Below are 25,311 nucleotides of genomic sequence, written 5' to 3'. Positions count from 1 at the left end.
TCTTCTCACTGACCTTCAAATTCTTCCTATACATTGGCTGTTTCTTTACAGCCTAGAAATATATCCATGTCCACCCTGATCTCAAAAAGCTCTCATTTGATCTGTCCATTTCTGCTGGCTACTACCCGCTATCTCCTTTCTTTATGGCTAAAATTCCTTGAGAAAGTCATTTATAATTGGTCCCTCCACTCCCTTTCCTCTCACTCTCTTCTTAGTTCTCTGCATTCCAATTTCCACCTTATCATTTTAATCAAACTGCTCTTTCCAAAGTTACCAATGATCTCAATGGCCAAATCTAATTTTCTCAATCCTCATACTTCTTAATCTTTCTGCAGTCTTTGATACTCTCCATCATTCCCATTTCCTTGGTATTCTCTTCTAAGTTTTCATGACAGTGCTCTATCCTAGTTCTCCTCCTACATGTCTTACAGTTCCTTCTCAGTCTCCTTTGATAGATTATCTAGGTCACACTCACTAACCATGGGTGTCACTCAAGGCTCTGCCCTGGATTCTCTTGTCTTCTCTCTTCATACTATTTTGCTTAATGATGTCATTAGCTCCCATGGACTCAACTATCATCTCCACAGTGTGAGGATTCCCAGTTCTACTTGTCCAGTCCTAACCTCTCTCCTGACTGGCAATCTTGCATGTCCATCTGCCTATTGGGCATCTTAAACTGGATATGTCATAGACATCTTAAATTCAACTTAGCAAAAAATGAATTCATTAGATTTCCCCTAAGTCTCCCCCTTTCCTTCTGACTTCCCTTTTATTATTAAAGTTCCCACCATCTTCCTTGTCATCCAGGTTCCCAACCTAGATGTCATCCTTAACTCCTTACTCTCTCACTCCTCATATCTAATCTATTGCCAACAAACCCCCTTATCTCCTCTGATCTTGACATTACTCTGGTGAAAGCCCCCATCCTTTAATGCTTGGACTACTGCAGTAGCCTGCTGATCAGTCACTCTGCCTTAAGTTCACCTTCCAAGGCTAACTATGTCACCTTCCCTCCCAACACCCCTCCTTCCCTGCCCCCCCCCCGCCCCAATTCAATAAACTCCAGTGGCTCCCTAATGCCTCTCAGATCAAACACAAGAATCCTTTTTGGCAATCAAAGCTGTTTGTCACCAGGACTTCACCTAACCTTTCCAGTCTTCTTACTCCCCTCCCCCTGCAGTGGCACTGCCTCTCTCTACTGTTCGTGACACACAACATTCTATCCCCTGAATCCAGGCACTTTCATGGTCTTTCCTCCATGCTTACAACTCCCTCCTTCCTCATCTCTGCCTCTTGGCTTCCCTGGCCTCCTTTAAATTTCAGTTTAAGTTCCATCAAGTGTAAGAAGCCTTTATTCTTAATGCCATTCTTCTGAGATTATCTCCAGTTTACCCTATATCATTTGTATATAGTTGTTTTCTTGTTGTCTCCCCAGTTAGAAAGTGGGCTCATTAACAAGGATTGATTTTTTGGGGGTGGGGATAGGATGAGGAAAGCTTTTTTTGTATTCTCAGTACTTGGCACAGGTTCTGGCAGGTAATAGGAACTTAATAAATTATTTGTTGACTTGCAGCTTCTATTTTTCAGCAATCATAAAGGTTTTTCTTTGTGTACTAAAATGTATCTCAACTGGTAACATCTTACCACAAGTGAGAGCTGGGCAAGCAAGATAGAAACAGGATATTCTGAAAGAGTCAGAAACCTTAGTAATGGCCCAATATCAACTTAGTTATTTTGAAATAAAGTATTCAGCAACTTCAAATGATGTCAATGAAGATAAAATAAATATGAATTTCGGCACAAAAAAGATATCCATGTACTAAAAATAAAGTTTATGTACTTTATTTATGCCCTTTAGACCTTTATTCTGAACCTATTTACTTCTTTAAAAAAACATAAAATTATAACAAACACGGTAATCTGATTTTTCAGTTCAAAGCAAATTAAAAGCAGCAAATTATTTGACTTCTCTACCTCCTCCTTTCATCTTTTAAAACCTAGTGATCACATTCTTGGTCTTTGGAATCATATCCACTGCTACAGACAGTACCAACTCTGCACTTAACATCCATATTTACATTTTCATCTTTTACCTCTCCTCTAACTCCTAAGGCCACATTGCCAGCTGCTCATGGCTGTCCTACCTCAAATTCAAAATATGGAAGACTGAACTCATTTCCCTATTCCAACTCAAACCAAATAACATCCCTTCATAATGTCCTATTTCTGATAATAGAATCAACATTCTTCGGTTGAAAACTGAGAAGTCATTTTTACTTCTTCCTCTCCCATATCCGATGAGTCATAGGTCATAGATTTAAAGGAAGAAGGGACCTTACAGGTCACACAGTCCAAAATCCTTATTTTATGACAGGAAACTGAGGTCCAGAGAGGTTAAGTGAAATGGTCCAGGTTATTTAGGTGGTGTCAGAGGTGTAATTTGAACTCAGTTTCTCTGACTCTACAGCCAATGATCTTTCAACCATACCATGCTGACTCTCACACAGTCTTCCTTCAAAGCATCAATTTATACATCTCTTTTAACTCACACTACCACCTTCTTATGCAAGCACTTAGTACTTCTTCTTTCTACTCTTTCTAACCTCCAGTCCATCCTGTAATTAATAATAATAATAAATAAATAATAAAATATCTCATTATGGGAAGAATCTGTGACATCACTGGCATGGGAAACTCTTACGGATTTCAATTCATTCAACCTTAGTAGGGTAAGATCTAGGGAGATTTCTGAGGGACAAAGAGTTAAAGTGGCTTATCTAGTTCCAAAGCTAGTAAAAAGACAAAGCCAAAATCTGAGCTGAGGTCTTCCTGTTCCCAACACTGCATGTTATCCACTACAGTACTAAGTGGCTACTCTTCCTAACACTAGTAACTAACATTTATAAGGCACTCATGGTTATGCCAAGAGTTTTACATATATTCTGGTAGTTCTCCTAAGAAACCTGTGAATTAAGTACTACAGGTATTGTTAACCCTTATTTCATTGATGGGGAAACTGGTGATCAGAGAGATTTAAATGCCTTTTTGTCCATGGTCAAAAACCCAAACCAAAACCAAAGGCAGGATTTGAACAAAGGCTTTGCTTGACTTCAGATGCAGTATCCTTTCCTATTAAACAAATTTAATCCTACCAAGATTACAGTCACTCTCCTGTTCAAAAGCCTTCAATTATTCCCTACTGCCCATAGGACAGAATTTAAATTCTTTGGTCTCGTTTTCAGATCCATCCACAAAAAGGTCTCAAGTTAGCTTTCTTTATTTCCAACAATTTCTGAACTTTCTACTTTAGGCAAACTGTCTCACTCCTTGCCCTCCAAATCTACCCTGCACTTCACACTTTTTGCCCACGTTGTTTCATTTTCTCCCTCTTCTCTTAGTCTTAAAACAAATCTTCCAAGAGCCACCTCAAATCTCATCTTTGTGAGAACTGATCATTCCAATCTGAATACTGTCCTAGAAACCCTTCAAGTAATTACTTCCCCTACAATTCCTTTGGCAACCAATTATGTTCAGTCTCTTCTTGTTGTTTTGGATGATTCAGAAATCTTTTATTCTTTTTTAATTGCTTTTTTTGTGTTTTTTGATTTTTGCCTTCTCTATCCTTCTTTCTTATACTTCACGAATTACTTATGGGTGAGGGCCATGGTTCATATCGTTTGTGTCCTCCAAAGTACCTGGCACAATAGGACAATTAATAAATATTTGTTACTGTTGGTTACCCTAGAAAAAATGATTGCAGTCTATGTTACAGCTGTGATGTGGGTGTACCATAAATATTGCTCTCCTGGATCCATTAAAAACATCCTGCCTTTTTTTTTCCATGATAAATGCGGCTTATTTTTAGCTTGAAATAATTTTTATGAAGCATCAGAGCCCAAAACAAAATGACCTCTTGAAATACAAGAGGTTGCAAATCTTTATCTATTTTGAAGTGTGTCTGTGTTTCTCCTCCCCACAACCAGAGACTTGCACAGTCCCAGGTCCTGCCCCCAGCTCGTTTGCTGTCTGCTCTTCCTGGCTTGGCGTAGAGAAGGTTTCAATAGTAGCTCTGTCCACAGGAGGAACAAAGCCACCTCCTCCGCTGTGAATCCTAGGGAAGTAAAGAAATAATAGGGTAAGAGCGTTGGGGGGAAGAGAAGGAAAGGCAGAAGAATCCTTAGAGCTGGGTAATAGGTCTGGAGGTCTGAGTGGCAGGGAGCCCTGCTGTACTGATCACTGCCTCACTCTTAAATGTGGACATACCCCAAAGCTCTACCTTGGACCCCTATTATTCTTTCTTTACACCATCTTACTCGGTGACTTCATAAGATTCCATGGGTTTAACTATAATTTCTAAACAGATTATTGATCTTCCTAATTTCTTTCCAGAGACGCTCTTTACCCTGGACCTTTCCTGATTCTCCCAGCTGCTAGTTCATTTCCAATAAAACTGGCTTGCATCTGTTTTGTATATGTTTACTTGCTCTTAGATATGTAAATTTTATCTTTCCTGATAGAACAGAAGCAAAGGTGGTGAATCTTCAGCCTCGAGGCCACATGTGGCCCTCTGGGTCCTCATGTGCATCCTTTTGAAGTTTGGATTCGGTCAAAGGACTGCGCGTGTGGCCTCGAGGCCTTAGGTTCCCCAACCCTGGAACAGATGCTCCTTAGGGGCACTTTCATGTTGTAATTTTATCCGCAGTACTTAGCACAGTGTCTGGAATATATTAAGTATTTAATAAATGCTTTATAACTGAAATAAAATGTCCAGTGTGTTTATTCCCTAGAATAAAAAACATCCTGTTCTGTGAGCAAAAAAAAAAGTTTGGAGAACCATTTGGAGAGAGTGGATAATGTGGAGGAAGTATAATGTATAAAAAGTAAGTGTGGTTCAAGTGTAAAAGATGATTTTTTCCCTCAGTTAATATGTTTTCGTTTTCATTTCCCCATTATGCTAGTGTTTGTGGAATTAAACAGTAGAAAAGAGTGGGGGGTGGGGAGGAAACATCACTGCAGCAAGACAGTGTCCACCACACTGGGTCAGGAGTTCAATTCCAGCCTCGGATACTTGGTAGCTGTGTGACCCTGGGCAAATCACTTAACCTCTGTCTGCCTCATTTACTTCAACTGTAAAATGGGCACAAAAATAGCCTCTACCTCCTAGATTGTTGTTAGGATCAAATGAGACAATATTTGTAAAGTGCTTAGCACAGTGCCTGGCACATGTAGTAGGCCCTATATAAATGCTAGCTGCTATTATTATCTTTAAGTTGGGAGATGTGAATTCTAACTTCAAGATATGACACTAACACTATGTTTGACAATTGTCAGGTTACTTCCATTTCTGGGCAATAATTTTCTCATTTGTCAAATTAAGAGATTGGCCCAGGTTATTTTTTAATCTTAAAGAGCTTTCACATGATATTAAAAAATCTAAAATCTGTAAAATGCTGATGTAATTGTCTCAAATAGGAAAAGACAAGATAACATGTTTCAAATTAGAGTTTTGGTGCTGGAAAGGTCCTTAAAATTTATTTAGTCTTGGTCTTCCATTTTGTAAGTGAGGAAATTAAAGTTCTGAGAGGTTAAGTGACTTGTTCAACTTCAGCAGCCAAGCTGGATTTGAGTACAGGTCTTTGAGATCAGGCCTGGGGAGGAGCTAAGCAACTGAGCCCAGTACTCACAGGGACAATATTAATTTATCCTTACTGCTGTAATTTTCTGTACTGCCTTTGGGAGTAAAAACTTTAACTTTTCAGTAAAAAAAGTTCCCCTCTTCCTACCTTTTCCCACTTTTTTAGATGAGACCTGTAATCATTTTTAACTGCCATCATCTCTGGGAAAGGCATGTAAAGGCCCAATCAGTTCATTATATCTGCAATTTCCCAGAAAAAAAAAAAAACAAACACACACCCCAGCTCTAAAAACACCTTTCCTTGGTCACTAATACTGAATATTTGTTGTCTCTTTCCCATTAGAATATAAGATTCCTGAAGGCAAGGACTATCTCAATTTTGTATTTATATGCTCAGCTTTTAAGAAAATGCTTGGCATAAAAATAATTGCTTAATAAATGTTCTTGCATTCAGACTCCAAATCCAGCCTTCTTACCACTGCACCACTTGTGTAATATAAGAAATATATTTGATAGGAAGAATTGTTAAATAGCTAATTAATAAGAGCTCATTAGGTGCTCATTTCACCTCCCTTTACCAATCCTAGACTTAGGTGGAATAGGCCCATCAAGTAAAGGCTATCTCTTTGTAGGCAGAATCATTTCAGGATGGAGAGTCAGGGGCAGGAGCAGAACAACAGCCAAAAAAAAAAATCAAGGAGCCATTCATAGCAGTTATCACAATACCGACTCTAGTAAATGTCTTTGGGATTATATTTGCATGCCTAGTATTTCAGAGTCTTTAGGCAAGTTTTTATATACAAGGGCCATCTTGGTCTATCCACCACAAGTGAAGTTTAGAAACAACTATGAAGGGTGTTTGAGATAGGCTACGCCACGCACTTTGATCTCTCTCTCCTTCGAGATTCCCTTGTACTTATATTCATATAACCATAAGTTTTTGAAGCTGGAAAGGACCTTAACAGATCATTTCATTTATAGGAAATGAAAATCCAGAGCGTTTGTGACACTTCCATTAAAAAGTGGGTTATACAGCATTAGAGTTACAAGTACACCAACATCTCCTATCCTACCTAGACCAATAAACAAGGCTAGTTCCTTGTGCTGAGAATTTTATTGTACTTAAAGTAGTCCTGCCTCCTACCTTTTGGGCTAGTCTAGGTATGGAACAATGTATATGTTTTCAGACATGGTTGAAGTGTTGATTTGCTTTGCCTGACTTCTCTCCTTTCTTATAAGAGTGGGTATAAAGGGAAGGAATAACTCCTGGGAACTGACAATGCTTAAGGAAAAATGTATAAATAAGACATTAAAAAAAAAAAAAGAAAACTTGTGCCTGCTTCCCTCATGCTAAAATTGTTGCCCTGCCAAAACAGGATTTGGACTATGTCAACCACAATAAAAGCAAATGGACTAGAAATGCATTATAGTATAAGTCCTGGGTAACAAATTCTAGGCAAATCCAACTGGCTTTGACAAAATTATATATATACATATTAAAAAGAGTATAGAATGCTAAAAGATCAACAGAATTTCAAGCTATGTACAGCATCTGAGTTGCAAATTAATAGTGGGAAAAAAAGTTTATAGACACATACAAAATGCTAGAGCAGCAAAATGATATGCATAAACCACCTAAAACACTTTGTTCCATCTAGTTCTTCAAAACTTGTTTTTTGTTTGATTAGGTAGGGTTTTTTTTTTATTCAAATGGTTGTGATGCTTGTGATAGAAAAGCACTAGAGGTTGAAGGGTCACATATGACAAAATATGAGAATTATAAACAACTTAGCAACAATTCAGTCTGTCATTTCCAAGTCATAAAGTATTTTTCTTAAAAGAAAATGCATTTTAATCAAATCAAAAAGTAAAGTCAATTTATGTTGCATCTTTGAAAAACATTTTGCTTTAGGAAATATTTCTCTGTAATTTTATTTTATAAAAGAAAACCTTTCTTTCCTTAGCCTGTGAATAAGCCAAACAGAAATTTAGGCAAAACACAGCAACAAAAAAGTTCAGGGACATTAAAGCAATTACAAGTAAAGCCAGGGCTTCAGTTTTTATACAATGACATAGATCAGTGAGATAATGGGAAAAAAACCCCTTCAACTCTTGAATTATGATGGAAAAGTAAGAGCATTTTTGGAGGGACTCTAGGGAAGACGTGCCTGAAAAATTACCTTTCTAAGGAAGCAACAATTACATAAAATTTCTTTTAGGAATATTGGCCCACTATAGTACGAGGAAACACTGGAATAATAAAAAGTCTAATAAAACATGTAATTGAGAGAAGTTTTATTTAAATCAGAAAAGGGGACAAGAATAGAAGGATGTTAATGAACAAATTATTTGTATGATTTGACAATTTGAAAACATAAAGTTAAATCTGATACCTTGTTATTCTCTTACTATTTCTCTCTTCATCAGTAATCTCTTAATGCTTTGAAGTGTTTTCTATTTTCCCTTCATTTAAAATATACCAATGTTTATTGAAGATCTACTATTTTCAAGGTAGTATTTCTGCAACAAAAAGTCTTCTTTTTGCCACTCCCACTTCAAGTAATATGGTAGGAAAGAGTTCATAAGAAATTTTTATTAAAATATTTTATTAGAAATTTAACATTAATCATCAATACAAACAAGTATACTTTTTTAGTAATTATTTACACTTAATCATAATTTTATAGTCATTCCCTCAAAGTTTCTTCCATCAAGGAATAGGAGCATTAGGTAATCTAAAATGGAAAGAAATTTAAAGTCTGCTTTTTATTTGGCTTTGAAACATATTTTTATGTATTTGTATTGTAGGGGTACATGTGATACACTCACTTTAAACTAATTAATAAAGCCATATGCCAATTTTCTCCCATACTGCCTCTCTAAGTTCTAAGCAACATCCATATTATGTTATGGGTTTCAGAACAGCAAGAGATAAGGGGAACAATTAGCTGTCAAATCAAACAACTAAAATAAATTCTGACTGTGACACATGAGGATTTATATGCAAGAAGTAGCAAGGTATCATCAAGGAAATGTAGTATTGTAAAAGGAGGTGGGTTAGTCATTTAGCAAGAATGAGAGGAAATATGTATTTTATTGGTGCCCAAAGAAGAGCTATAGAGAAAGCCTCCAACACTTTGGGTTGCTGTGCGTGCATGTGCACGCAAGTGTGTGTGTGTGTGTGTGTGTGTGTGTGTGTGGTGTGACAAGAATCACAGAAGATATGGATAGCTAGTAATTAGCACTAATTGTAAGGGTGACTACACTAATTATTGATAAAATGAGATCTGCTGAAATATAAGAAATATTAACTGCCAATAGTGAAAGTACATCAGATGTCAACAAAACATGCAGTAATGTTGAGGGATAGGGATGGGTACAAAGAACAGACTTGTGATTTCTCTGGTTGTAGGGGACCACTGGTAAGAAACTTCCTTAATTAACATAGGTTGGCAACTTCTCTAGGGGTCCCCAGAGAGGTTAGATGATTTGCTCAAGGTCATCAAGTCAGTAAGTATTAGAGGTGGGACTTGAACTCAGGTCTTCCTGGTTTGTAAGCAAGATCTCTATCTGTTAAGCCATGCTGCCTCTTAATGTGTTTTTAATAAAGGGTAAAATAAAGTAGGAAACAATTAAATAATGTTAACAAATATGAAAGTCAAACTTTGACTACCCAGTGAAAATAATAAAATAATATGCTAATAGATATTAGAATTAATTATATGACGAAAAATGTCTAAGTCCCATCCAATGGCATACTTATGCTAAGCAACATTTAATACAATGAAACGATACAGTCAGCACTCTTAGTAAAAATGGCCTAGTAAGTTCATGGTTGAAGAATAAAGGCATGATGATTACTGTTATTTATTGGCAAGAAGTGGGACTGTGAGAAAGGGAGTTGAAGGTAGAAGCAACAGTCTTGTTTTAGAGGGGAGCCACTTGAAGAGCATCCTTTTAGGGGAGGAGGTATGAACCTATGGTGAGAGATCAGGCTTTCACAAGAGGCTTAGCATGGGCTAAGTTTGCACATCAGAAGGCTGCCATCTTTGAGAGATTGTTTTGCCAAGAGAGGAAGCTTTCATCCTTTAGATGAGGGAAGCATGACCTCCTAAGGGCAGTTAGCACTCAGAGCTCGAGAAAAAACAGAACTGGGGAGGCCAAATAAAGCCTTGAGTATGGAGACTGATCATCAGGGTAAGGGGCCCAGGTAGCAATTTTTCTGGACACTGTCCTTATCATAGCTTGAATTTAATGGTATAAAGTTTTAAATTATTTGTCGAAAATTATATGATATTTCTAACAGTGAGGACCAGAATTAAAAAATGCCTACATAGGCAATCACACAGAACCTAGATAAAAGAAGCTCAATTATGCTTCAGAAGTTTTACTTACATGAAGGATACTGAAAAATGAAAGGAAAAAAATATGGATATAAACCATCAATGAGAAAAACTGAAGATTTAAAAGGGTATACAAGCAATGAAGACAACAAAGTAGAGGGCAGCTTAAAAAAAGGTATGATAAAAAAAGGTACTAGAAGACCTATATTAGTAATTCTTTCTTTTAAAACCTTGCCGTTTAGATATACTTATATAAATGGGTTGGAAAAAGAAAGTACAAAAAAGGGAAGAGAAATAGATAACTGACTTTCTGGGTGGGAAAAGAATATAGGCGGGAAGGGGGTGGGGAGTGACATAAAAATCAAAAGATATCAATAAAAAAACGCTCCAGGGCACTCTCAGATTTGTTGAATGCCAACTCCATACTACTTTAGGGGATATAATATGCATACAATTAAGTTCAGTATAACGTATATAAAAGTTATTCAAAGAAGTACTAGTATCTTTAGGGAGAGGGCATCCAAATAAGGAAACGTGTCTTAAGCAGTAAGTGGATTCTGAACTGTGCTTCGAAGAAATTTAGTGATTCCTAGTCAGAGGTAAAGAGGGATTATGTTCCAGATGTGGAATACCATTTCCAAAAAAAAATGTGATCTTAAGAAAGAAGAATAGCCGGCAGGTGAATTTCATACGAAGAAATATAGTAAAAGAAGTAATATGAAATAATATTGAAAAGGCAAGTGGCAGCCAGATTTTAGAGGCAGGGAGGAAAGGAGGAATCAGCATTTATTAAGCACCCATAACTGTGCTAAGCACTTTACAACTATGATCTCATTTGATTTTGGAGGGTGAATAGGCAATACCGATGATCTTTTATTTTATATTAGAGGCAATAGGGAGCCAATGAAGACTTTTTAAGAAGAGGGAATGATATGATGGCCAGATCTGTATTTTGTAAATCAATTTAGCGTCTATATGAAAGCTAGATTGGACAGCCAGGGAGAGAATGAAGGGAGGGAGAACACATAGGAAGTTATTATATTAGTCCAGGCAAAACGTGATGAAGTCCTGAATTAGAAGTTGAAGCCATATGGACAGAGAAGAGCAGAACGCTATGGGTTTTTTCTGTCATTGATCACATAGAACTATACAATGTTTTATAATTCACAAAGCCCTTTCATACAATTTATTTGAGACAAACAACTCTGGTGAAGTAGGAGGGGCAGATGAAATCAGGTTCTCATTTTATATGAGGAAACTATGATTGATAAGGAAAAGTTTAAATGACTTGTACAGCCAGTAAGTAGCAGAGCTATATAAGCCCAGGTTTTCAGACTCCTAAACTTTGTGCTGAAGCAGACACACAAAGAAACTAAAATGTTAAGTCAGAACTTCTAATACAAGATGTAACACTAAACTATCCACTCACGCTGAGTTTTTATATAGTAACTACACTAAGATGCATTACAGAAGTCACCCTACAATAAACAAAAGTTACCTTCTGAAAGAACAAAGCATATAGAAGTAAAAAGTATTAACATAAAGTAATATTACGTGACTTGGACTGACACTGAAAACTAGATTTAGTGACAAAGGCACCCTAATTACACAGTACATGGCAATATCAAAGTAAGAAAACTGCTCCAAGAAGGAAGCAGTGCTTCAATACTAGATAAAAACATAATTATGAATTACCTGGGATTATACCACTATGAGAATGTTTAGCAAATGTAATGAAAATAATTTCAAATTCCTTAGTAGCTTTGGTTGGAAACCTAATATTTTCTAGGACATGATTTCTTTCTAGATATTCAAGCAAAATATTATCAGACCTGCATGATGCAAGGCTAAATTTGGAAAAAGCACCTCAGGTGCTTTCATGGTTGACTTGTAGGTTGGCAGTCTGGGCTGACTACACCGATGAATAATTTTTTTTAATTTAAATTTATTTATTTAACATATTTAGTTTTCAGCACTGATTTTCACAAGAGTTTGAATTACAAATTTTCTCCCCATTTCTACCTTCCCCCCACTCCAAGATGGCATATATTCTGCTTACCCTGTTCCCCAGTCAGCCCTCCCCTCTATCACCCTACTCCCCTCCCATCCCCTTTTACCTTCCTTTCTTGTAGGGCAAGATAAATTTCTATGCCCCATTGCCTCTGTATCTTATTTTCTAGTTGTATGCAAACTTTTTTTTTTGTTTTTGAACATCTGTTTTTAAAACTTTGAGTTCCAAATTCTCTCCCCTCTTCCCTTCCCACCCACCCTCCCTAAGAAGTCAAGCAATTCAACATAAGCCACATGTATATCATTATGTATAACCCTTCCACAATACTCATGTTGTGAAAGACTAACTATATTTTGCTCCTTCCCAACCCATCCCGCGTTATTGAATTTTCTCCCTTGACCCTGTCCCCTTTCGAAAGTGTTTGTTTCTGATTACCTCCACCGCCATCTGCCCTCCCCTCCATCATCCCCCCCCCTTTTTTATCTTCCTCCCTCTTCTTTCCTGTGGGGTAAGATACCCAATTGGGTATGTATGGTATTCCCTCCTCAGGTCAAATCTGATGACAGCAAGGTTCACTCATTCCCCCCTCACCTGCCCTCTCCCCTCCTCCCACAGAACTGCTTCCTCTTGCCACCTATAGGCGAGATAATCCACCCCATTCTATCTCTCCCTATCTCCCTCTCTCAGTATGTTCCTCTCTCACCCCTGTGTCTGCTCTCTCTCTCATATATATATATATATATATATATATATACACACACACACACACACACACACACACATACACATAGATATATACATACACATTCACTTATATATATATATACTTATATATATATATATATACACATAAAAAGCTTCTAGAAGGCAACTACTACACACACACACACACACACACACACACACACACACACACACACATATGCATATTCTCTTCAGCTACCCTAATACTGAGGTCTCACGAATCATACAAGTCATCTTTCCATGTAGGAATGTAAACAAAACAGTCCAACTTTAGTAAGTCCCTTGCAATTTCTGTTTCTTGATTACCTTTTCGTGCTTCTCTTGATTCTTGTGTTTGAAAGTCACATTTTCTATTCAGCTCTGGTCTTTTCACTGAGAAAGCCTGAAAGTCCTCTATTTTACTGAAAGTCCGTATTTTGCCTTGGAGCATGATACGCAGTTTTGCTGGGTAGGTGACTCTAGGTTTTAATCCTAGCTCCATTGACCTCCAGAATATCGTATTCCAAGACCTTAGATCTCTTAATGTAGAAGCTGCCAGATCTTGGGTTATTCTGATTATGTTTCCACAATACTCAAATTGTTTCTTTCTGGCTGCTTGCAGTATTTTCTCCTTGATCTGGGAGCTCTGGAATTTGGCAACAACATTCCTAAGAGATTTCTTTTCGGGATCTATTTGAGGAGGCGATTGATAGATTCTTTTTGCCCTGTGGCTCTAGAATATCACGGCAGTTCTCCTTGATAATTTCTTGAAAGATGATATCTAGGCTCTTTTTTTGATCATGGCTTTCAGGTAGTCCAATGATTTTTAAATTATCTCTCCTGGATCTATTTTCCAGGTCAGTGGTTTTTCCAATGAGATATTTCATGTTGTCTTCCATTTTTTCATTCCTTTGGTTCTGTTTTATAATATCTTGATTTCTCATAAAGTCACTAGCTTCCACTTGCTCCAATCTAATTTTTAAAGTAGTATTTTCTTCAGTGGTCTTTTGGACCTCCTTTTCCATTTGGCTAATTCTGCCTTTCAAGGCATTCTTCTCCTCATTGGCTTTTTGGAGCTCTTTTGCCATTTGAGTTAGTCTGTTTTTTAAGGTGTTGTTTTCTTCAGTATATTTTTCAGTATTTTTTTGGGTCTCCTTTAGCAAGTCACTGACTTGTTTTTCATGGTTTTCTTGCATCCTTCTCATTTCTCTTCCCAATTTTTCCTCTACTTCTCTAACTTGCTTTTCCAAATCCTTTTTGAGCTCTTCCATTGCCTGGGACCAGTTCATGTTTTTCTTGGAGGTTTCTGTTGTAGGTTCTTTGACCTTGTTAACTTCTGTCTGTATGTTTTGGTCTTCTTTGTCACCAAAGAAAAAATGCAAGGTCTGAGACTGAATCTGGGTACGTTTTTGCTGCCTGGCCATATTCCCAACCAACTAACTTAACCCTTGAGTTCTTCAGTTGGGTATGACTGCTTGTAGACTAGAGAGTTCTATGTTTGGGGGGGAGGTGCCAGCTCTGCCACACCAGCACTACTCCTTCCCCAAGAACCCCCAACCCGGACTGGGCTTAGATCTTCAGCAGGCTGTGCACTCCTGCTCTGATCCGCCACTTAATTCCTCCCACCAGGTGGGCCTGGGGCCAGAAGGAACAGCAGCTGTAGCTGCCCCCAGGGCTGGTAGCTGAACTGCAACTCCTTCCACTCCCTCAGCTTTTCCCACTAACCTTCTCTGCTGTCTTTGGTGTTTGTGGGTTGAGAAGTCTGGTAACTCTGCAGCTTGCTGATTCGGGGTGCTAGGGCCCGCTGCGCCCGGCTCCTGGTCTGGTTGGTCCGAGCAGCTCACACTGGGCTCTGCTCTGCTCCGCTCCCAGCTCCGTGTGGGATAGACCTCACCCAGAGACCATCCAGGCTGTCCTGGGCTGGAGCCCTGCTTCCCTCTGCTCTTTTGTGGGTTCTGCCGTTCTAGAATTGGTTCAGAGCCATTTTTTATGGGTTTTTGGAGGGACTAGGCAGGGAGCTCATGCTAGTTCCTGCTTTCCAGCTGCCATCTTGGCTCCGCCCCCCGATGAATAGTTTTGAAAGGAAAATCTGTCTAAGTCCATAATAATATTAACACATTTAACCTTTCCTATCATTAGATGAAAACAATGAGGACTTTGTTGTTCAGTCGTTTTTCAGTTGTGTGCAACTCTTCGTGACCCCATTTGGGATTTTCTTGGCTAAGATACTGGGGTGCAGGGGGGAGGCTGCCATTTCTTTCTCTAGCTCATTTTACAGATGAGGAAATTGAGGCTAAGAGAGTTAATTGACTTGCCCAGGTTCCCACAGCTAGTAAGTATCTGAGGCCAGATTTGAACTCAGCAAGATGAGCCTTTCTGACTCCAGGCCCAGTACTCATATCTTCTGTACCACTTAACTGTCCTAATGAGGACTAAAGGGCCCTTAATACACTATGCCACCTCCTTCAATTACATGAACAAGGTCAGAGAAAATGTTCTGGCTGAAACAGAAACTAATAACAATCACCATAAAAAGGTGAAATTAGTTACCCTAAAGATAATTTATTTTAGTGATTTAAAATCTAATTTGGTTAACCTGGTTGCTTCTCCAGAAGAAAACATCAATCAAAAAATCTAGGGAAAATAAGCAGCAATTTAAAAAATTATAATTTTACAATCACTGAGTAGACAAAGGGTATCCTTGAAGTTTTTACAGTTTAAATTAAGAAAACCAATACTTTGGAGACACCCATAAGATAAGGTAGAAAGTTTTTAGTAAATGACAAGGAAAATGGACAAAAAGTTTCTTACACTTTAGTCGGAGTCCCTCTAGGATTACCCAAGGGGGAGGAGCATCTAATTCTAATGAATTTATGACTTAAACAGGCAAACCCTACAGAGTAGCTCAAGAGGATTATCTAGGTCTAATGAATTTATCATTTAGATAAACAATCAATACAGAGTAACTATTGATAATTAGCTCACAATATAACTTCTCATTAATAATAATTTAAATAGCTCTTTTCAGTTTATAAAGCGCTTTACATGACAAGCCCTGTACAATTTTCAAACACAATAAGGGTCATTGTTATGCAATTTTCTATTTTCTTTAGCTAAACTAGCAATCTTTCCTTTTTTCTATTTTATGACTTTGTTGTGTAACTTTTACTTCAGAATTCTTAAATACATTATATTTTCCTTTAAAAAAAGTTTTGTTGATACCTTTTGTAATTTTATCACTGTCATTTTATGCCTTTCCCTCCAACATGGATCCTCCATTATAATAAAGAAAAACTATTATCTGTTCCACATTAATCAATGTTTTAAAGGATTACATGCACTTTTCAAATGGCATGGCTGACTTTTATCACTTTGAATTTTAAGGTCTACAAAAGTATTCTCAAGCTCAAATAACATTAAAAAGTCTATTACTAATCTATTTCGAATCATTATCTTAATCTTTTTTTCCTTGAAAAGATTGTTAATTTGATTATATATGCTTTCAAACAAAAGTACAAAGGTCCGCATAATAGGATTTTGGGGATAAGCCTGACTAAGATCAAGAGTGAGGTTGGAGAACATTGTTCTAAAATAATATTATCAAGCTTCTTTCTCTAATTATGTTAATTATGTGTATTATATGGTATTACTAGCATAAAACAGAGCACTACTGGCTTCAGGTGAAGAAAACAGTTGTGACAAATGGGATAACAACCTCATCATAAAATTTAACAGGCCAAAAATATTTCTAAAAAGGCACACATATATTGCTATTAAAAGTAGTTAAAATTTATAACAAGTTATTTAGAAATGCAAAATAGCCATCAGTGGAGTACTCCATTATCTTAATATTCTTATGACTGATGACTAATTCCCCTACTAATGCTATTCTTCAATGGAAAACTCTCTCATCCCAACTGCAAAGTATCTATAACCTAATGAATGTGATTATTCCCTCTGATGTTGCAATTTACAATCCATCCAAACCTGCTCACATTCACACAGGTAAAACAATATAACTTCCTGTATAGTTGGGACACATTTCTGGAAGGGAAGCCTGATATTTAAGTAAGAACTCTTAGAATTCTGTGCTCATCAAACAAGCTACAACTCTGTAACTGGATGTTCAATGAGGACCAACTCACTGGAAGCCAGTTATCTTGCCAGAAATATTGTAAATTAATAGACTCATATTTTGATTTATAAGTATCTTATATTCAGTTAGGGTAGAAGAAATCCCAGAGCCTGATCATGCTTAGGAAAATTAATAGTAATGATAATTCCTCACATTTGTACAGTGCTTCAAGGTATAAACAGTGCTATTCTCACTACATCACCATATGGCAGAAAAATAAAATAAATTTGGAATTAGATACTAAAATCATGTGAGCTGGGACAAAGTCCCTGTGAAGCCTAAATAGGAAGTCTTGTTTTTTCATTAATCATATTGCAACGCTATTTAAGACAATCAAGTCATAATTAGTAAGTTCAGACACTATTTCTTTAAAAAAAAATAGAGAGAGAGAAGCAATGTAAACTTAATAAAACCAACCAGTTTATCACTCCATTGATGTGGCATGTTGCTGTGTGGTCTTTTGGAAGGCCAGAAGTCCCATTGATGGGGTAAAAGGATGGAGTTGGGTACACGGGACTTCCCAAAGACGGCATAAGTTGAGGACTCTGTAAGAGAAAAATTAAAATGTGACAAGGAAGATTCTGTAGTCACTTCCTGTCTTTACACCAGATATGACCTTAGCTTTCTCCCCTGACCCCCAACCTGGACTATCAATAAGCTTTGTTCTTCCTTTTCCTCTAAAAGCTATTTTGGTGATGTTGCTATAATCATGTGTTAGAGAACCAATACCAACAATAATAGCTAAGATCTATATAGCACTTACAATGTGCCAAGCCTGCTTTATAAATGTTATCTCATTTGACTCTCAAAATAACACTGAGAGGAAAGTGCTATCATTTTTACATTTCACAGAGGAGCAAACTGAGGCAAACATATGTGAAGTGATTTGCCCAGAGTCACACAGCTTCTAGGTGTCTGAGTGCGGAGTTGAACTCAGGTCCTCCTGACTCCAGCCCAGCTCTCTATGCACAGCATGACTAAGTATAAGGCAGTAAGTATGCTAAGCACCACACACACACACACACACAAAGTCAAAACAAAAAATTGTTCGTATTCTCCAGGAGCTTGTGCTCTAATTTGGGGGGAATGGGTAGGCAGGAAAGGAATGAGAGAAGTATAATCTGAGAAAGGAGACAGCACTAAACAAGATGGCCATAAAAAGCTTCTAGAAAGCAACTACTACAAAAAGGGAGTATTTAAAAAAAATGAAGAGAAAGAAAAGTTTCTAGACCATTTTCTAAAAAAACTCCACAGAAAAGAAGGCCAGAAATAATCAGCCAAGCTAGATAGCACTGTACAATTTAAAAAGAAAAGCTGAGAATATTGTTTTGTAGCTTCACGTACAAACTTCTTTTTCTATTCTGTGACATGCCCATTTTATTTTTATTTTATTTTTTTTGGAGGGGGGAAGGCAGGGCAATTGGGGTTAAGTGACTTGCCCAAGGTTACACAGCTAGTGTGTCAAGTGTCTGAGGCTAGATTTGAACTCAGGTCCTCCTGACTCCAGGGCTGATGCTCTACTCGCTGCACCACCTAGCTGCCCCATGACCATTTTATTTTGAGTTTAAGTTCAGAATAATATTTTGAAAAAAGAATTCATATCCATATCCCATAAACCCTAGATATCAGATCTTTATTAGTAGAGAATTTTTCTGCCAAGATTTTTTTCCCCAGTTAACTGTTGCCCTCCCAATACTACGTTGCTTTTTCTATGTTTACATGCATGCATGTGCAACTGAAAATGTCCATCTTATTATGATCACTTGGCACCTCTTATTTGGTCAAGAACTCACTGCTATCTGTAGTTGTATGTTTGCTTGTTTTAAAAATTTTTAATTTTCAGTTCCAAAGTCTCTTCTACCCTTTGCCAACTCTCCCACTTATTGAGAAGGCAAGAAGTAAATGCCCATTTTACATATGAAGTCATGGAAAACATATCTTCACATTAGAAAAGTTGCAAAAAATATTTTTTAATTAAGAGAAAAAAGGGGGAAAAAAACCATGCTTCAATCTGTCCTCAGAGTTCATCACATCTCTCTGGAGGTGGCTTACACACAGTTGTTGAAAGTATCTTCTTCCCTTATTTTCTAATTTGTCACAAATTTATATTTATGTCAATAAATGATTCAGAGCTTATCCTAGTTATCTGGTAGATGTTAGTCTAAACTTAATTTCTGTCTGATTTGTTTCAACTTTAAATACCAGTTCTCATAAAATAAAAAGTGTTCGGGGGCGGAGCCAAGATGGAGGCTGGAAAGCAGGGACTTGCATGAGCTCCCTGCCAGGTCCCTCCAAAAACCTATAAAAAATGGCTCTGAACAAATTCTAGAACTGCATAACCCACAAAATAGCAGAGGGAAGCAGGGATCCAGCCCAGGACAGCCTGGATGGTTGCTGGGTGAGGTCTATCGTGCGCATGGAGCCGGGAGCGGGGCGTATCAGAACCTAGCCTGGGCAGTGGCAGGACCAACCAGACTGGGAGCTGAGCGGAGCAGGCCCTAGCACCCTGAATCAGTGAGCTGCAGCAGTTACCAGACTTCTCAACCCACAAACACCAAAGACAACAGAGAAGGTTAGTGGGAAAAGCTGCTGGGGGCAGAGTGAAAGAAAGAGGTGGGGCAGCTACAGAACTACAGCTGCAGTTGCTTCCAGCCCCAGGCCCACCTGGTGGGAGGAATTAAGTGGCAGATCAGAGCAGGAGTGCACAACCTGCTTAAAATTTGCGTCAGGTCCGGGTTGGTGGTTCTTGAGGAAAGAGGAGTGCTTGTGTGGCAGAGCTGGCTGTATAGAAATAGCTCTGAAATCAACAGCACAACCCCTCAAACTTGGAACAAAGTACTCTTTGCTCTAGAAGCAGTCATACCCTGACGAAAAACTCAAGGGTCAAGTAAGTTGGCTGGGAATATGGCCAGGCAGCGAAAACGCACTCACAATTCAGTCTCAGACTTTGGAATCTTCCTTTGGTGACAAAGAAGACCAAAATATACAGCAAGAAGTCAACAAAGTCAAAGAGCCAACATCAAAAGGCTCCAAGAAAAACATGAACCGGTCTCAGGCCATGGAAGATCTCAAAAAGGATTTGGAAAAGCAAGTTAGAGAAGTAGAGGAAAAACTGGGAAGAGAAATGAGAAGGATGTGAGAAAACCATGAAAAACAAGTCAATGACTTGCTAAAGGAGACACAAAAAAATAGTGAGAAAAATATTGAAGAAAACAACACCTTAAAAAATAGACTATTTCAAATGGCAAAAGAGCTCCAAAAAGCCAATGAGGAGAAGAATGCCTTGAAAGGTAGAATTAGCCAAATGGAAAAGGAGGTCCAAAAGACCACTGAAGAAAATACTACCTTAAAAATGAGAGTGGAGCAAGTGGAAGCTAGTGACTTGATGAGAAATCAAGATATTATCAAACAGAACCAAAGGAATGAAAAAGTGGAAGACAGTGTCAAATATGTCATTAGAAAAACCACTGACCTGGAAAATAGATCCAGGAGAGATAATTTAAAAATTATTGGACTACCTGAAAGCCATAATCAAAAAAAGAGCCTAGATATCATCTTTCAAGAAATTATCAAGGAGAACTGCCCTGATATTCTAGAGCTACAGAGCAAAACAGAAACTGAAAGAATCCACAGATCGCCTCCTCAAAAAGATCCCAAAAAGAAAACTCCTAAGAATATTGTTGCCAAATTCCAGAGCTCCCAGGTCAAGGAGAAAATACTGCAAGCAGCCAAAAAAAAACAATTTGAGTACTGTGGAAAAACAATCAGAATAACACAGGATCTAGCAGCTTCCACATTAAGGGACCGGAGGGCTTGGAATATGATATTCTGGAGGTCAATGCAACTAGGAGTAAAACCAAGAATCACCTACCCAGCAAAACTGAGTATCATGCTCCAAGGCAAAATATGGACTTTCAACAAAACAGAGGACTTTCAAGCTTTCTCAGTGAAAAGACCAGAGGCGAATAGAAAATTTGACTTTCAAACACAAGAATCAAGAGAAGCATGAAAAGGTAAACAAGGAAGAGAAATCATAAGAGACTTACTAAACTTGAACTGTTTTGTTTACATTCCTACATGGAAAGATGATGTGTATGATTCATAAGACCTCAGTATCATAGTAGCTGAAAGGAATACGCATATATATATATATATATGTGTGTGTGTGTGTATAAACACATATGTGTGTGTCAATGTATGTATATATGTAAGGGTGTATATGTGTGTATACATACATATACACACACACAGAGGGCACAGGCTGAGTTGAATATGAAGGGATGATATCTAAAAAAAGAAAATCAAATTAAGGGATAAGGGATAAGAGAGGAATATATTAAGAGAGGGAGAAGGGGAGAGATAGAACGGGATAAATTATATCGCATAAAAGTGGTAAGAAAAAGTGGTTCTGTAGGAAGGGAAGAGGGAGCAGGTGGGGGGGAATGAGTAAATCTTGCTCTCGTTGGATTTGACCTGAGGAGGGAATACCACACACACTCAATTGGGTATCTTACCCCACAGGAAAGGAGGAGGAAGAAGATAAAAGGGGGGGGGGATGATAAAAGGGAGGGCAGACAGGGGGAGGAGGTAATCAAAAACAAACACTTTCTTCAACAAAGGGGGATAGGTTAGGAAGGAGCAAAACATAGTTAATCTTTCACAACGTGAGTATTGTGGAAGGGTTTTACGTAATGATACACATGTGGTCTATGTTGAATTGCTTGCCTTCTTAGGGAGAGTGGGTGGGGAGGGAAGAGGGGAGAGAATTTGGAACTCAAAGTTTTAAAAACAGATGTTCAAAAACGAAAAAGAAGTTTTTGCATGCAAGTAGGAAATAAGATACACAGGCATTGGGGCGTAGAAATTTATCTTGCCCTAAAAGAAAAGAGGGGAAAGGGGGATGGGAGGGGAAGTGGGGTGAAAGAAGGGAGGGCTGAGTGGGGAACGGGACAACCAGAATATATGCCATCTTGGAGTGGGTGGGAGGGTAGAAACGGGGAGAAAATTCGTAATTCAAACTCTTGTGAAAATCAATGCTGAAAACTAAATATATTAAATAAATAAAATAAAATATAAAAAAAAATAAAAAGTGTTCACTTGGTTTTTCTACTTATCTACGAAACTACTGGTCAAAGAACAGCAAGCTTTCTTGGCTGGGTTTTTTTTTTGGGGGGGGGGGAAGAGCATAAAGCAAAGGGCAACCGAACCCTACATGATACTGGAGCATATGCCAGCTGTTGGGGAAGTACCAGGAGAAAGCCCTTGCCTTGTTCTCACAAGAGTATCAAAGGTATCAAAGACTTTGTAGAGGTGTTCATGGATTTTTCCCCCACTGGAAATCTACATGTGAAATGGTAACTGAGATTTTTTTTTTATTGGGAGTTTCTTTCATTTTAATTTAATTTATTTAATATATTTAGTTTTCAGCATTGATTTTCACAAGAGTCTGAATTACAAATTTTCTCCCCATTTCTACCCTCCCGCCCACTCCAAGATGGCATATATTCTGGTTGTCCCGTTCCCCAGTCAGCCCTCTCTTCTATCACCCCACTCCTCTCCCATCCCCTTTTCCCTTCCTTTCTTGTAGGGCAAGATAAATTTCTATGCCCCACTGCCTATGTATCTTATTTTCTAGTTGCATGCAATAACTTTTTTTTTTTTTTGCTGTTTTTGAACATCTGTTTTTAAAACTTTGAGTTTCAAATTCTCTCCCCTCTTCCCTCCCCACCCACCCTCCCTAAGAAGGCAAGCAATTCAACACAGGCCACATGTGTATCATTACGTAAAACCCTTCCACAATACTCATCTAGGGAAAGATTAACTATGTTTTGCTCCTTCCTAACCTATCCCCCTTTATTGAATTTTCTCCCTTGACCCTGTGCCTTTTTGAAAGTGTTTGTTTTTGATTACCTCCTCCCCCGTCTGCCCTCCCTTCTATCATCCCCCCCCCCCCTTTTATCTTCTTCCTCCTCCTTTCCTGTGGGGTAAGATACCCAATTGAGTGTGTATGGTATTCCCTCCTCAGGTCAAATCTGATGAGAGCAAGATTCACTCATTCCCCCTCTCCTGCCTTCCCTTCCCTTCCTACAGAACTGCTTTTTCTTGCCACTTTTATGTGAGATAATTTACCCAATTCTATCTCTCCCTTTCTCCCTCTCTCAATATATTCCTCTCTCATCCCTTAATTTGATGTTTTTCTTTTAGATATCATCCCTTCATATTCAACTTACCTTGTGTCCTCCCTCTCTCTCTCTCTCATATATATGTACACACACACACATACATATATACATACATACACACACACATATACATACACATATATATGCATATTCCTTTCAGCTACTATGATACTGAGGTCTCATGAATCATACACATCATCTTTCCATGTAGGAATGTAAACAAAACAGTTCAAGTTTAGTAAGTCCCTGATTTCTCTTTCTTGTTTACCTTTTCATGCTTCTCTTGATTCTTGTGTTTGAAAGTCAAATTTTCTATTCGCCTCTGGTCTTTTCACTGAGAAAGCTTGAAACTCCTCTATTTTGTTGAAAATCCATATTTTGCCTTGGAGCATGATACTCAGTTTTGCTGGGTAGGTGATTCTTGGTTTTACTCCTAGTTGCATTGACCTCCAGAATATCATATTCCAAGCCCTCCGGTCCCTTAATGTGGAAGCTGCTAGATCCTGTGTTATCCTGATTATTTTTCCACAATACTCAAATTGTTTTTTTCTGGCTGCTTGCAGTATTTTCTCCTTGACCTGGGAGCTCTGGAATTTGGCAACAATATTCCTAGAAGATTTCTTTTGGGGATCTTTTTGAGGAGGCAATAGGTGAATTCTTTCAATTTCTTTTTTGCCCTGTAGCTCTAGAATATCAGGGCAGTTCTCCCTAATAATTTCTTGAAAGATGATATCTAGGCGCATTTTTGATCATGGCTTTCAGGTAGTCCAATAATTTTTAAATTATCTCTCCTGGATCTATTTTCCAGGTCAGTGGTTTTTCTAATGACATATTTGACACTGTCTTCCACTTTTTCATTCCTTTGGTTCTGTTTGATAATATCTTGATTTCTCATCAAGTCACTAGCTTCCACTTGCTCCACTCTCATTTTTAAGGTAGTATTTTCTTCAGTGGTCTTTTGGACCTCCTTTTCCATTTGGCTAATTCTGCCTTTCAAGGCATTCTTCTCCTCATTGGCTTTTTGGAGCTCTTTTGCCATTTGACATAGTCTATTTTTTAAGGTGTTGTTTTCTTCAGTATATTTTTTGTGTCTCCTTTAGCAAGTCATTGACTTGTTTTTCATGGTTTTCTCACATCCTTCTCATTTCTCTTCCCAATTTTCCTCTACTTCTCTAACTTGCTTTTCCAAATCCTTTTTGAGCTCTTCCATTGCCTGAGACCAGTTCATGTTTTTCTTGGAGGCTTTTGTTGTAGGCTCTTTGACTTTGTTGACTTCTTCTGACTGTATGTTTTGGTCTTCTTTGTCACCAAAGAAAGATTCCAAAGTCTGAGACTGAATCTGGGTGCGTTTTCGCTGCCTGGCCATGTTCCCAGCCATCTTACTTGACCCTTGAGTTTTTCGTTGGGGTATGACTGCTTGTAAAGAGTACTATGTTCCAAGCTTGAGGGGATGCACTGTTGGTTTCAGAGCTATTACAGTCAGCTCTGCCACACCAGCACTCCTCCTTCCCCAAGAACCCGCAACCCAGACTGGACTCAGATCTTCAGCAGGCTCTGCACTCCTACTCTGATCTGCCACTTAATTCCTCCCACCAGGTGGGCCTGGGGCTGGAAGCAACTGCAGCTGTAGTTCTGTAGCTGCCCCACCTCTTTCTTTCACTCTGTCCCCAGCAGCTTTTCCCACTAACCTTCTTTGTTGTCTTTGGTGTTTGTGGGTTGAGAAGTCTGGTAACTGCTGCAGCTCACTGATTCAGGGTGCTAGGGCCTGCTCCGCTCAGCTCCCAGTCTGGTTGGTCCTGCCACTGCCCAAGCTGGGTTCTGATATTCCCCGCTCCCAGCTCCGTGCGCACAATAGACCTCACCCAGCAACCATCCAGGCTGTCCTCGGCTGGAGCCCTGCTTCCCTCCACTATTTCGTGGGTTCTGCAGTTCTTCTCTGTTGTCTTTGGTGTTTGTCGGTTGAGAAGTGTGGCGACTGCCACAGCTCACTGATTCAGGGTGCTAGGGCTTGTTCCGCCTGGCTCCTGGTCTGGTTGGTCTGCGCGGCCCACGCTAGGCTCTGCTCCGCTCCGCTCCCAGCTCTGTGCACAGTAGACCTCATCCAGCAACCATCCAGGCTGTCCTGGGCTGGAGAACTGCTTCCCTCTGCTATTTTGTGGGTTCTGCAGTTCTAGAATTGCTTCAGAGCCATTTTTTATAGGTTTTTGGAGGAAGTTGGCGGGGAGCTCACGCTATTCCCTGCTTTCCAGCCGCCATCCTGGCTCCGCCCCCACTAACTGAGA

At 38.7% G+C, this 25,311-nt stretch overlaps 1 protein-coding gene across 2 annotated transcripts in view; it reads right to left on the bottom strand.

Annotated features, from left to right (window-relative positions):
* Positions 1 to 25,311, bottom strand: part of LOC118830915 (KAT8 regulatory NSL complex subunit 1-like) — a 178,822-nt gene that overhangs the window by 53,544 nt on the left and 99,967 nt on the right. For both annotated transcript variants that reach the window (XM_036737996.1, XM_036737997.1), the window contains one exon: positions 17,265 to 17,392. In XM_036737996.1, the coding sequence (XP_036593891.1) occupies positions 17,265 to 17,392 (128 nt within the window). The remainder of the gene's footprint in view (positions 1 to 17,264; positions 17,393 to 25,311) is intronic.

This window comes from Trichosurus vulpecula, chromosome 9 (assembly GCF_011100635.1).
Source record: "Trichosurus vulpecula isolate mTriVul1 chromosome 9, mTriVul1.pri, whole genome shotgun sequence".
NCBI lineage: Eukaryota > Metazoa > Chordata > Mammalia > Diprotodontia > Phalangeridae > Trichosurus > Trichosurus vulpecula.
Note: the sequence above shows the minus strand (reverse complement) of the source record. Positions and strands in the feature narration are given on the sequence as shown.